Here is a 13,011-nt window from a genome sequence, read left to right on the forward strand (position 1 = left end):
GGAATGAGATGAATCTTCTCAGGCCACATGCCTTGTGATAAACTTCCTCCAATGGGGGAATAATCCCCCAATAATCCATTCCCATATTCAATCCATCTGCTGCATTATTCCACTGAGGAGGTAAGGAACTGGGGATGGAGTCATTTCCTTTGAGCCCCGCCTCTGGATATTGCTGCACTGGGGACTAAGCCTTTAGGTGCATGAGACTTTGGGAGACTTTCCAGACCCAAACCATAACACATACCACTGCTTTGCATATTCCTGGTGGAAATGTTCCTCTCAGGTGCTTGGTTTATCAGGTGGTTTTGTCCATTTGGTCCTATAACAATGAAGGTCTTCAGGCAGGTTGAGTTCATGGTGGACAGGCACCAGGAGTATTGGATTGGGGCTCCAATCTTCTCCTCTAAGCCTGTCCCCATCTTCCCATGGTTGTATTTCTTTCAGGTGCTCTCCATCCTGGAGGAGGATGGTGGAAACTGACTACATCTGTATCCATCTGCTGATGTGGTCACTCTGATAGAAGCTTTTCTTCCCAGACAGGCACAGCACAGATCCTGGTCATCCCTGACCCTGGGGATATAACTATGACATGTGATCCCCTGAGCAACTGCCATAGCCATCCCTGAAGTCAGGGGTATCCATCAACCTCAGCTGAAGCCCTGTGATGGAAGGTGGGAGGGTATCTGGTGGGCCATGGACTCTGATGGGGACTTGAGTCAGAGTGATCCAGACAGTCACCACAGTGTCATGGGTCCTGATACCCCCAGAGCATGCGGTGGGTGCCATCTCTTCCTGCATCCTGGGACCCTGGGTAGGTGATGGTATCCAGGTTCCATTCAGAGGGAATTTTGTTGAAATATTTGGTCAAACGGTAATGTTTCAAATGCAGAGAACCACACAAGTTCGTGGAGGTGGTTGTCACTGTTGTTTTCTAAGAGCAGAATCTGCAGTTCTTAGAAGTGACTGAGAAAGAGCTGTGTGATTGACAGCTCCTGACCTCACCCTCCTCCCCAGGGCTGAAGAAGGGCAGGGATTGTGGCTGTGGTGTGATAATTTATGCTTATCTAGTATCCCCCTAGAATCCATTCCATAATGCAAATAAATAACTGCTTCTTTTTATGCCTTCTGTTGCATTTTTATATCCAATGACATGTGAAACACAAGCCTGTGCAGGAAACTTGCTGCTAACAGGAATGTGTAAATGTATCTCAGCACATCATCTGGCCGGAAGCTGTGAGCCCTTGTAACAACCTTGAGTGGAACTGAGTTTTTAATAGAATATAATTTACAAACTGCCTGAAATCCTGTGATAAGAATTACACGTGTTGTGTGGGGAGCCCTGATGCACACAGCTAGGAGGGCAGTGCAGGTCTTAATTTAAAATTTTGTAATGAGTACTAATCCTGACGGAATGTGAATAATAAAGATGAAAGCAGAAGACAGAAGGGTTGTGTTGCCAAAAGAGAAAAGATTAGAAAAAGAAACAAATTGTAAAGGTTCAGAACAGATAAGCTGAAGCCAAGGGAACAAGACAGAGGACATGGCTCTCTGCATGGAAGCCATGTGCCTTTGGCCAGTGGGGGCAAGTGTTTCCCTGCCTTGTCTGGCTGGTGGACCTAGACTGTAGGAAGTGAGCTACCAGGACTCATAGTTCAAAGCCCTCCTCTTCTGAGCACTGCGGTTGGGGCAGAGGGAGACTCTGTTGTCCACAGGGAAGAGGGGAAGCAAAGCCCAGGTTTTTTGCAGAGGACAGTTTCTCCCCATGCTGTTGCCCTGGTTCAACGTGCGCTGGGAAATGTGGCCATGTTTGGAAATTTGGAATCCATCCCCAGCTCCCTTCTGGGAATTTTCTTTGCTGCTGTAGTCCAGACAATATGGTGACAGTTTGCTGGCTTCCATTACTGGAGCGAACACTTGAGACATCGACTTGCAGAGAGAAGGGGTTTGTTGGCATATAGTTTTTGAGGATTTTGACTGTGGTCAGGTTTGGGGGCTTGTGCTGAGTTAGCACCCTGTGGAAGGGAGCATGGGGTAGAGAAAATGTTCACTCACTCTTTCCTTGAACAAAGAAGAGGAGGTAGCTGGCTTCCTGCAGCCTCCCTCAAAGCCCATGATCTAGTGCCTTCTGCAAAGTCCCCAAAGGCTCCCCACCTCATTAACACCAGACTAGGAATACCATCAACACCTGGCCTTTGGGGACAACCCAGATCCAAATGGAAGCAATCACTAATGAAAAAGGGGAGGGCCACCCTGTCAATCAATTTGACGAACCCAGTTGCTTTTTGTTAATATTTAACCATTGGCCATGGAACAAAAACACAATGCTTATTAAGACAGCCAGAACATCATGGTTCATGGGGCATGAATCAGACTGCGATTCCCAGTGGGGTTACAGTTCACACCTGAGCCGGAAAGAAGGAGGCAGCTGCCGGCCGGTCCTTACCAGGCCATGCAGCACCCCTGCAACTAGCCAGTGCAGGTGACCCTCCTCACCACCATTTGGTGTTAGTTTCTTCTCTCCTTCTATTATAGGGTTAACTGAAAAGTGAAAGAACACAGGGAAGGGTTAGTCTGTCTCTCAGGAACATTTGTGTGATTCGGTCATCTATACCGTATTTTATGAAAAGATTTTGTTAAAATCACAAACACACAAACACGTCTATAGACAGACTTATATAAAATCATACACACACACACACACACACACACACATACATATATATATATCAGGAGCCAGGAATCATTTTTAAAGTCTTTCAGGAGAACAACATTTCAAAAATTAGAAACCTGAGTCCTTGAAGTGGATACCTGTAATTATTTCCACTTGACAGCTGTTTGAGTGGAGGCCCAATTCAGCAACTCTCATGGTTCCACAACCAGTTTGTGGTCAAAGCCATTGACTCCAAAGCCTATGCTTCGACCACTGCCTGAGGCTCTGAAGATGCTTGTCAAGGGGTCCCTACATGAGTCCCCATCCTGCAGCTCTCTGTCCCACTGGATGGAATGCTCAGTAGCAGCAGCTCCTACAGTGCCAGCGGCCATTTAGCACATGGACCTAGGCAACAGAGGTCCCTCTAAAGACAGGCCCACATTCTCATCTCCAGAACTTGTTTGCCTGATCTTTAATCAATGGGCCTTTGCAGAGGTGGTTGATGTGGGCTATAAGGTGGCCTTCACTGAGAAACTGGCACCCCCCTCCTTGGCTGGACAGGGGAGGGAACTGGCACCATGTTCTGTGAAGGAATCCATTGCAGCTTCTCATTCAGTGAGGAGCAGTCTTCTGTCCACAGAGGATCCTGAAAGCTCATCCGGATATGGTGCCACAGACAGGCAGCTGTGGGCCAGGTTCTGTGAACACTGCCATGTGTGAGTTGAAGGTGACAATCGTTTCCTTTGTTGACAAAGGGGAATGGGCCATTTACTGTGTTCTTGACATTATGCTGAGTTATGTGCTTCAAATTGAACTTTAATATGTGTTTGTTTTCCAGAGTAAATTGCTCAGTCTATGAGATCCTACAAGTGGACTTTGGCATCAATAACAGCAATGATCTGGCTGGGACCCAGCAAATCAGCTGTCAAGTGGCGTACCCAATCAAGGACTTCATGAGTGAGCTGGTCATTTCTGAGATCTTTATCAGCCAGATGACCTTTGGGGGCATCGTCTCTCTTGCAATGGTGTGCAATTGTGGCTTTAGGAGAAGAGGTACAGAGAAGTTTTCTTTGAATACTTTGATTACTCCAATGTCATAAAGCAGAATGTCATCTGTTCTCTCCCATTCACTTGGTACATGTTGTTTAAACAAGAAAAATATTATTAAATTACATTTCAAGCAGAACTAGTATGACACTGTGTAAAAACGTGGATGTGTAACCGATGTGATTCTGCAAACTGTATACTGGGTAAAACTGGGAGCTCATAACCCACTTGAATCAAATATATGAAATATGATATGTCAAGAGCTTTGTAATGTTTTGAACAACTAACAAAAAAAATTGCATTTTATTTACCTGCTTTCCATAGTGCGTCCTGGAAACTATGTAGGCCTACTGTGTAAATCCCTTTTCATTTTTGTAGACTGTGGAATGGTTTCCTGGGGAGCCCTCATCCTTTGTTGTCTCCATCTTTCTGCATGTCAGGACCAAGTGTTGTGCTGAGGGAAGATAGTTTTATTGAAATGTATGGTAGGGTGTGTGTTGAGACAGAGTACTGTGTGCCCAGTTACCAGACCTTCATCAATTGGCTTTGCTTTGAGACACCCCAGGTGGCCTGGGATTGGCAAACTTTGAAGTGCAGTTGGGCCAAAAGAATCTTGTTGGCAACTGCCGAGAATAACTTATACAGGATCCCAGAGCCCACTAAACTGCCTGTGGTTTTGCTTCATGGGTCAGAAGGCGATTAGGTTACTTTCCCTGTGTTTGGCTGAAACTCTGTCCACAACTAAGGCCCAGGGACCACACTTGAGGATGGAGTCATGGATAATATTTCAGTTCATAAAAAGGAGGGTGCTGTGGGTCTATGGGAGGGCCATGCACTCCATGATCTTCTGTGCTGGAAATGATCAGGTACATTCTGCACTGAGTTGAACTTCCTGCTGGGACCTCACACACAGATGTTCTGGGGAAATCTGTGGCTGCCTTGGATCATTTGTCACTCAAGATGGATACCAGAGTTGAGCCAATTACAGATGAAAACCCTATTCAATAATTTATCTACCTTTACTCCACCCATCTTGAGTACCTAACATGTTCTCTTTGCCTGGAACACATGTTCCCTGACTCTCCATGGGGTGGTTCCTCTCCTGTGTCTTGGCTGTTAGAGAGGCACCTTCCCTGACCACAATGGTTTGTGCAGCCCTCAGCCCCTCTCTGCTCTTCTGTTTCTGTCCATGTCTTTCTGCTTCATGATACTCACAGATGTCACCACTGGCCATTGCTGGAGTCATCTACTGACTCTCTCCCCAAAAGATGAGATCCTGGCCAGTTTCATCAATCCCTTTCTCCGTGGCACCCAAAGCAAGGCCTGGCACAGTTGATGGTTGTTGAATGAATAAATGGACCTTGTGCTTGAATCCAAGTTCCAGGGCATTTAGGTTTTGAAAATTATGTGATGCTTTCAGCAGTGATCCCCATTTTGGTGTGGTGGAGTCACAACTTGGTAGGAAAGCAGCTGCTAAGAAACAGAGGTGGCTGGTGTGTATTTCAGGGAGAGATGAGGCATCCTTGCAGTCCCTCTCCCTGGGAGCTCTCCTGCAGATTCTCCAGATCAACCAAGTTTGAGCAAAAGTTGGGGAATATCTTCACTCAAGTCCTTGCTCTTTGTTCCATGCTTCATCTCTGGCTCTCAATTCCCTATTGATGCTAAAGCCTCCTGACACTTACGAGGGTGGAATTCAGCAGAGAGCTCCGTGCTCTCTTTTTTGGAAGGCACTAGTTTCAAGAGTTTCAGGGAAGCAAGATGTGTTTACCTATCAGGGTCTGGGACCAGAACAGGAGTGGAGAACAGGGCTGGTCAAGTGCAGAGCACAGGCTGAATCAAGCCTGGTGCCTGGTTTGTACATAAAGTTGTTTTAAAATCCAGCCATGATCATTTTCAGAGACTCTGGCTGCTTTGATGGTGATGCTGGTGGATTTGAGTATTTGCAACAGAGTGTGCCTTTGGCTGAACTTTAATTTTACCACCTTGTAATAATGTGTGAGGAGGTGGGTGAGGAGAGGACTGCTGTCCTGTTGCTGTTAGGGAGCATTGTTCTTGACTCTCAGCATTTCTCATCAGGAAATGAGACTTTGCCAAAAGCACTCCAGCCCTTTTTGACCAGTAGTGACGTTGTTTTTCACTGGGTCACAAGACTCAGGTGCTGGGCTAATTGAGATCTCACTCACAGGGTCAGGTCCCAGGGTGGGGGCAGAGCAGAATTGGGGGAAAGAGCTGCCAACAACTTCATGGCTGTGAATGAAGGGGTGGGTTACAGAATGTGTCCTGTGGTCAAGATGCAGGTCAGCTGGACAGTCTTTTACAAGAATTGCCACTGTCCTCAGGGAGCTATCAGTTTCTTGGTGACTGGAGCACAGGCAAGTGGATAGAGCTGGGTGCTGCCCCCATGGGTGGCTGCCTGCAGCTTAGGTGAGGTGCACTCTCTGTCACCAACCATATTGTCCTGTTTTCTCCATGCTGGTGCAGGCTGAGCATCTTGACACCACACAAGGCCATGATCCTGCTGTGTGCTGTGCACATTGTGGCGATGAGCACTCCCACCTAGCTAATCTTCACTCAGCGGCACTCATGGTGTAGCCATCTGCAGTTGGAAAGTGCTGTGGAGGGAGGGCACTTGTATCAGGTGTGATCACACTCAGGACCCCAGTCATTTAGTGGAGTTTCCTGAGGATTGAGACATTACAGGCAGTCTTTGTACACTGGCCTGCATATTGCATGCAGTTAATAATAATTAGATTTTATTATTTTCATCTAATATCGTCATCACACTCACATTCACTCACAGGTAAAATGATCCATTTCAAACTGACAAGGACAATGTGTGTTCAGTAAGCTCAATTTACACATGACCAGAAATAACCACTCTTGTTGGTAGAGCCAAAAGCTTGTGCAGCTGGTGTTCACACTTGCAGCAGAGTGGGTGCCACATGGGTGCCATATAGGTACCACACTGGTGCCCAGCTAAGCATCTTTCTAGCACGTGGCTGTAGTGGATCATAAATATTACTGTGCACAAATGTGAGGATGCCTCATGGCTGTGTCAGTAGCAGTAATATTTATAACCCATCCACAAAATGGCCATCGTGTGGCACATTCATCAAGGGCTTCTACTCTGGGAGCATTCAGTTTTCTGGGTGATGAGGCCTGAGTTACAACTTTAGGAGCGATTATGTGAGGGAATCCTGGTTCTATTTGACACCACCTTTAAGGTGGTGAATCATCAGGAGAGCCAGTCTGGAGACAGTGCTTTTTTTAAAATCCAAAAGACCCATTTGACTTTTGGCAGGTGAACTAGGCTGTTTATCTCAGCATGGAGCCATGGCTGTGGGAGCTGTCCATGGGCACTGTGGCTTCCAGAAGCCTTCCATAAGCCTTTTATTTCTGTTTGGAAATGACAAAGAGTTCTTGCTAACAAATGGCCTTGCCAGTGTCTGCACTGGCCCTTGGGGGAGAGCCCTTCCCAACAGCTGGGGACCAGGGAGATGTCTGTGCTCACACTAAGACAAGCTTATCAGTTCCTGTCTGACTCACTCTCTGCTGAAACTGCCCCTTCACCAGGTCTGCATGGGTTGTCCCATCTGCAAAAGCATCACATGGACTCTGCAGTGTTGTGTTACCAGTTATTGTGAAGGCAAGACACAGGAAAACACCTACACGAATGCCACATAATGCACATATGGGAAATGCTACTGCTATGTTTCCTTTTTATTTTTGCTTAAAGAGGAAATACACAAGAATAGTGTTGGCATTCAGAATGATTCCTGATGGGCGGCACAGGCTCAGACCAGGTATAATAGGTTTGATTTGTAAATAATCACAATGGCTCTACCCTTTCCTGGGCCCACCAGCTGCACGCCAGCTTCAAAGCACACATCAAGTGCCCTCATGCCCCATGCTTGCCTGGCTCACTGCAGAGCCCAGAGAACTCATTTCTAAATTCCAGTGGTCAAGGTGTCATTTTTTTTAATCTGTTTTGAGTTTTTCTTTTCCCAGAAGGGAATCATGGGTGACTATCCCTAATATACCCACTAGATGGCTCTGACATGCCAGGTTGTGGCCACAGATGTGCCCTTCTTCCCTCCCCTACAGGGCTCCAGAACACCTGAGGCCAACTGGCTTTGCCTAGTCTCCCCTGAGAGTAAGCAGAGAGGCTCGCTTCTTTCTCCCACATGGTCCAGCAATCACCTGGCACCTGGCAGGCTGGAAAGGTACTGCCTCCCTTCTCCACACTACTGCAGGATCCACAGCTAGTGGACTTTTCCCCTGAAAAGTTTTTAATATTTTTATTTCTAAGGATTGGTGCTCATTATAAAAATTTTTAGCTACATATGGAGAAATCCAAATCCCAGCACCCTAAGTATGACTCCCATTCTAAATGGCTTATCTAAGCCAATGCTGTGCAGAGACAGCTGAGTGGACAGAGAATTGGGGGTGATCATCTCACCCTGTAGCTGTGAGCTCCCGCTCTGCATGCTATGATTCCAAGAGATTTCAAGTCCCCCATTCCCTTCTACTTAAGAAGAACCAAGGAATCTAATGTGAGATCCTTGCACTTCAAAAAGCATCAACCACCAAAAGGTACTGATTTTTGATAGAATAAAAACCATCTATATTTTGCCTAGAAGAATCTCAATTCACCACCAAAAGAAACACATAGGACAAAAGAGATGAATAAGAGAAAGTTATCTCAAGCAAATGGAAACAAAAATTAAATGAAAGTAGCTATTCTTATATCACAAAAATTACACCTTAATACCAAATGATTCTCTTGCCTTAGCCACCTGAAGTGCTGTGATTACAGGTGTGCACCACCACAATCAGCTGACTTTAGTTTTCAATGCAGTTGAAATTCAATCAAATTATTAAAAAATTATTTTAACTCTTCAATCATATCCAGTTACCCCAATAACCAAAACGTTCATTTCTTCTTATCTTAATGTTATTGTTTTGATATATAAAGCTTTAAAATCAGATTTTTCTTATTTAAACTGATTTATACATTAGTGTTCTGATCCCTAAACAACCACTGTTATTTACTTATAACATATTTTTAAATAAATGCATATTTCTATAAAGCATAGTATTAAGATGTATAAAGATTAATAAAATGATAATAATAACAATAATATAATAATAATAATAATAATATGCAAAGAAAAAAGCAAACATAAAAAAGTAAATAGTATTTGTCAGGAGGATAGACATTGTCACAGGTAAAAAACCTAAGCCTCTTCAGACCTTGTAATTATTTGATCTGCACATGCTATATCAATTAGATTTACATATTCATATAATTTTCAACTCTCAAAGAGTTGTGGTACAAATCTATGTATTACAAGATAACAAAAATAGAAGACTGTAAAAGAGGAAGCAGAGTCACACAGCACAAGTAGTAAACAATAACCAAAATGGCACTAGTAAATATTCACCTGTCAAGAACCACCTTAATGGGTAAATTCTCCAGTAAAAAGACATAAAGTTCTATAATACATAGAACAAAAAAAGACATCTATATTTTGCCTAGAAGAAACTCATTTCACCTCTAAAAAAACACATAGGATAAAAGTGAAGAATAATAGAGAGATATCTCAAGAAAATGGAAAAAAATTTAAGTAGCTTTTTTTAATTCACAAAAAATAAACCTTAATACCAAAAGTAAAAATAGACTAAAGTCGTTATATAACGACAAATGGTTTCAATTAAGCAAGAAAATATCATAAGTATAAATATAAAATCACATAATACTACAACACATAGACATAAGACAGACACTACTTCATCTAAAGGGAGAAAGAGATTTCAATGTATATTAATAGAGAACTTCTAATAACAGAGTTTGAAAAATGGATGGATCTTTCATCCAAAAACATCAAAAAAAAAAAAAGACACAAAGGATTGTGTTTTGACCATAGAAATATAAGGACAACATTCCTCTGGTGAGCAAACTCCCAGGAGGTAACAGGCACCCTGTTTTCTATGTTTGGAATACTCTGAAGTTTCTTTCCGAAACCAGCAAGATAACTAATACATGTGCAATACCTAACTGTTGTGGCAATGCCTTGCATGAGGAAGCTCTTTTCTAGAATCTTATCAGTCTTGACCTTGACCTTAGACACTTAGCTCGGGGAGGGGGGGGACCTCTCTTTTTAGACAACCACAGTGTTTTGCCAAGCTCTGCTGCACCTGAAGCTGTCCACATAATAGTAATTTTAAACAATGGACTCACTTGAGAGGCACACGAATCTCCTAACATTGCACATTGCAACCTTAATAGGTAAGTATCAAAAAGCTGCATAATGTTGCTAAATCTGAAACCTAATGGCACAATGAACAATAGTGTACTACTGATGCCAGTGCCATAATGTAACCTACTACTATAAGTAAAGCTGGCAGCTTGGACAAGGAGACTTTCTACCATTCTGTAATTCTGCCTCTGCACCTTGCTTCTGTCTTTTCTTCTTTTTTTTTTACACAGAATTTAAAGTACACTGCAGACCAGATGGACTTAACAGAACTTTCCAACAAAAAACAAAAGAAGACAAATTCTTCACAATGGTACCAACAACATTCTCCAGAATAGACAATAGATTAAGTCATAAAACAAACCTTAACAAATTTTAGAAGCTAAAAATCATTTCAAATAACTTTTTTTCTGAACACAATGTAATATAAAACTGGAAACCTACAACAGAAGGAACTTCAGAAACATCCAACATGTCTGCAAATGTAACAACAAGCTCTCAATAGCCAAGAGTTAATGAATATGTAGAATAAAATTTTTAAAAAATTCTTGAGAAATATGATGATAGAAACACAAAATAAAAAACCCTATAGCATAGAGCAGAGGCAATTTTAAGAAGATTTGATCAGTACATACCTACACTTCAAGGAGGTAGAAAATCAAGAACATGCCAGACACAAAACTAGTAGAAGAAAAAATACTAAACATCAGAGAAGAGGTAAATAAAATAAAGACTAAAATATTATTTTAAAAATATCAACAACAGAAAGAATTTATTTATTTACTTATTTACTTACTTACTTACTTACTTACTTACTTATTTATCCCTAGGATTGAACTCAGAAGTAACCACTCACTGAAAGATGTCTCCAGCCCTAGTTTGTTTTTTATGGAGAGACAGGGTCCCATAGAGTGGCTCAGTGCCTTACTTTTGCTGAGGCTGTCTTTGAACTTGCCTTCCTCTTGCCTCTCCTTGGGAATCTAAACTGTTCATGTCAATGATTAAGAGAACAGCTTTGCCATTGAACTCACTTAAGCAGTGGGAAGATCATGATGCTGTATAATATAAGCATTCCCAGACGTGACACCTATGGAAAACTTTGCATTGACTTTGTCCACAGAAAGCATGAGACTCACCTTTCAGGACTCTGCTTGGTGCATGGTTTCGCTTCTTTTTTTGGAGGAAGGTTGTCTGTTAGAGACTAAACCCAGAACATCATGCATGCTAGGCAAGTGCTTCTCCATGGAGCTGTGCCCTGAGCCCACCTTGGCCTTCCTTGGTGATCAGGTCTGTGGGACTCCATTTTTAATGACTTACTGGGAAACTTCATGTCCTCTTATTCTACCCCTTCTGCAGATACAGTTGAATGAGAAGGTGCTTTGGAGAACCATTCCCCTTTTCATCTTCTTAGTCTGCTGTCAGGTCAATTGGGTCTCCTATGCTGTTGTTGGGGCAAGGGGGAAAGGGGGGGCACATGCGCAACTTCTTTGGTTTCCACTTGTTTCCTTTGTTTGGTATTATGGCCTCAGATCCTGTGGACCCTTTCTACTGAATGTGAGAGAGTCTGGCCTCCAACAGAAGGAGGCTCAGACTCACTCTGCATCTTCTCTGCTGTACCAGCACCATTAAGTTTAATGACAGCCTTTCTGTGGAGCTCAGAGAATGGACAGCTCCGTGGCCTTGAAAGTCTGCATGTGCCACATCAAGTAGCCTGATCAAAGGTGCATTCAGCTTGGGCAACACCATCTTCTTTGTAGTTGGGTTTGAATGCAATACAAAACCTGGAAGAGCAAGATAAATCTCTGCTTGAGAATTTCTGAAAACTTGAAAAAAATAGAGTGTTTGAAATCCCTGAAATGAGATGATGAGTCAACCTAGAACATTTTCTAGAACTTTCTATTGGTTTCTCAGCTGCATCTTTTTCATATCTACAAGTGAAATATATGGATCAAAACCATGAGTGACAGTGGAGGGTCAACTCTAACCAGTCACCTGTGTATGTTGATGGTGCATTTGATGGACACAGTTTAAAAATGGGGTTTCAAAGAGGTTCCAGTTCAGAATCAGAGCTCATCTAAACATGATGGAAAGGGAAGGTTGATTCCCAACTAGATCCAATTTGCCAGCCCCATCTGCAGACTCAGGGAATTATTTGAATGTTCTCCAGTTTTATGAACTGATGAAAGATGGGCCTCTCTGACCTTTGTCCAGCAAGAATGGATCTTTCCATGGGGATGGGAATGCAGCAGGCTCTTGAGTGGTACGTGACGTTCCAAACAGAATGACATGGGGTCTGGCGGACTTGACAGAGGGACACAGTTGTGTTCTTATCTTTGGTTTTGGGGGGTTATTCTATAATTGCTGCCAGAAACCTGAAGTCCATCCAATGTGGATAAGGGGTCACATGCAATTCTGTAGGTTCATTTTATTTAATGATGTCTTGCTTTCTTGAGCTCACAGGGGCTTTGTGGGTGCCCATTTTCTTAGGCTCACTCATGGAGCTGGGTATCTCTGCAATGGTCACCTTGGGCCTCATCATGCAGCTCTTGGCTGCCGCCAAGATGATTGAAGTTGGTGACACCTCAAAAGACTAAGTCCTTTTCAACAGAAGCCCAGAAGTTTAAGAAAGATCATGGGTACAGTTCTGGTGTCTAGTTGAGAATTTGAATTGGCTCTAAAATGGGGGCATTAAAACAGCACAGTTTGGCCTGTGTGCTTGGCCTGCCGACCCTGTAGGTGCTCCATGGCCTGTTAGTGAGAGAGCACTTCTGGGAGGTGCTGGGTATGGGGAAAGGCTAGGCAGGGCAGGGGAGGGCAGGAATGCCCCAGAGGATGGACTTGAAGAATCAGGGCATGGAGGTCACCCCTTCACCAGCCATGATTTCCGTACCTCACGAAGGAGGTGACATCTACTTCAGAGCTGTCATAAGAATTCAATCAAAGCCAGATGCTGTGGAGTATGCCTGTAATTACAGAAGCTCTGGAGGCAGAGGCATGAGGATCGTCATTTGAGGCCAACCTCAGGAACTTAGTGAGGCCCTCAGCAACTGAATGAGA

The 13,011-nt window shown here is 43.4% G+C and overlaps 1 protein-coding gene across 1 annotated transcript in view; it reads left to right on the forward strand.

Moving 5' to 3' along the window:
* Positions 1 to 12,548, forward strand: part of LOC143385900 (uncharacterized) — a 99,265-nt gene extending 86,717 nt beyond the window's left edge. The window contains exons 5-7 of the mRNA XM_077108252.1: positions 3,144 to 3,366; positions 3,489 to 3,703; positions 12,442 to 12,548. Of these exons, the coding sequence (XP_076964367.1) occupies positions 3,144 to 3,366; positions 3,489 to 3,703; positions 12,442 to 12,548 (545 nt within the window). The remainder of the gene's footprint in view (positions 1 to 3,143; positions 3,367 to 3,488; positions 3,704 to 12,441) is intronic.
* Positions 12,549 to 13,011: the final 463 nt, after the last annotated feature.

This window comes from Callospermophilus lateralis, unplaced genomic scaffold (genome assembly GCF_048772815.1).
Source record: "Callospermophilus lateralis isolate mCalLat2 unplaced genomic scaffold, mCalLat2.hap1 Scaffold_2745, whole genome shotgun sequence".
Taxonomy (NCBI): domain Eukaryota; kingdom Metazoa; phylum Chordata; class Mammalia; order Rodentia; family Sciuridae; genus Callospermophilus; species Callospermophilus lateralis.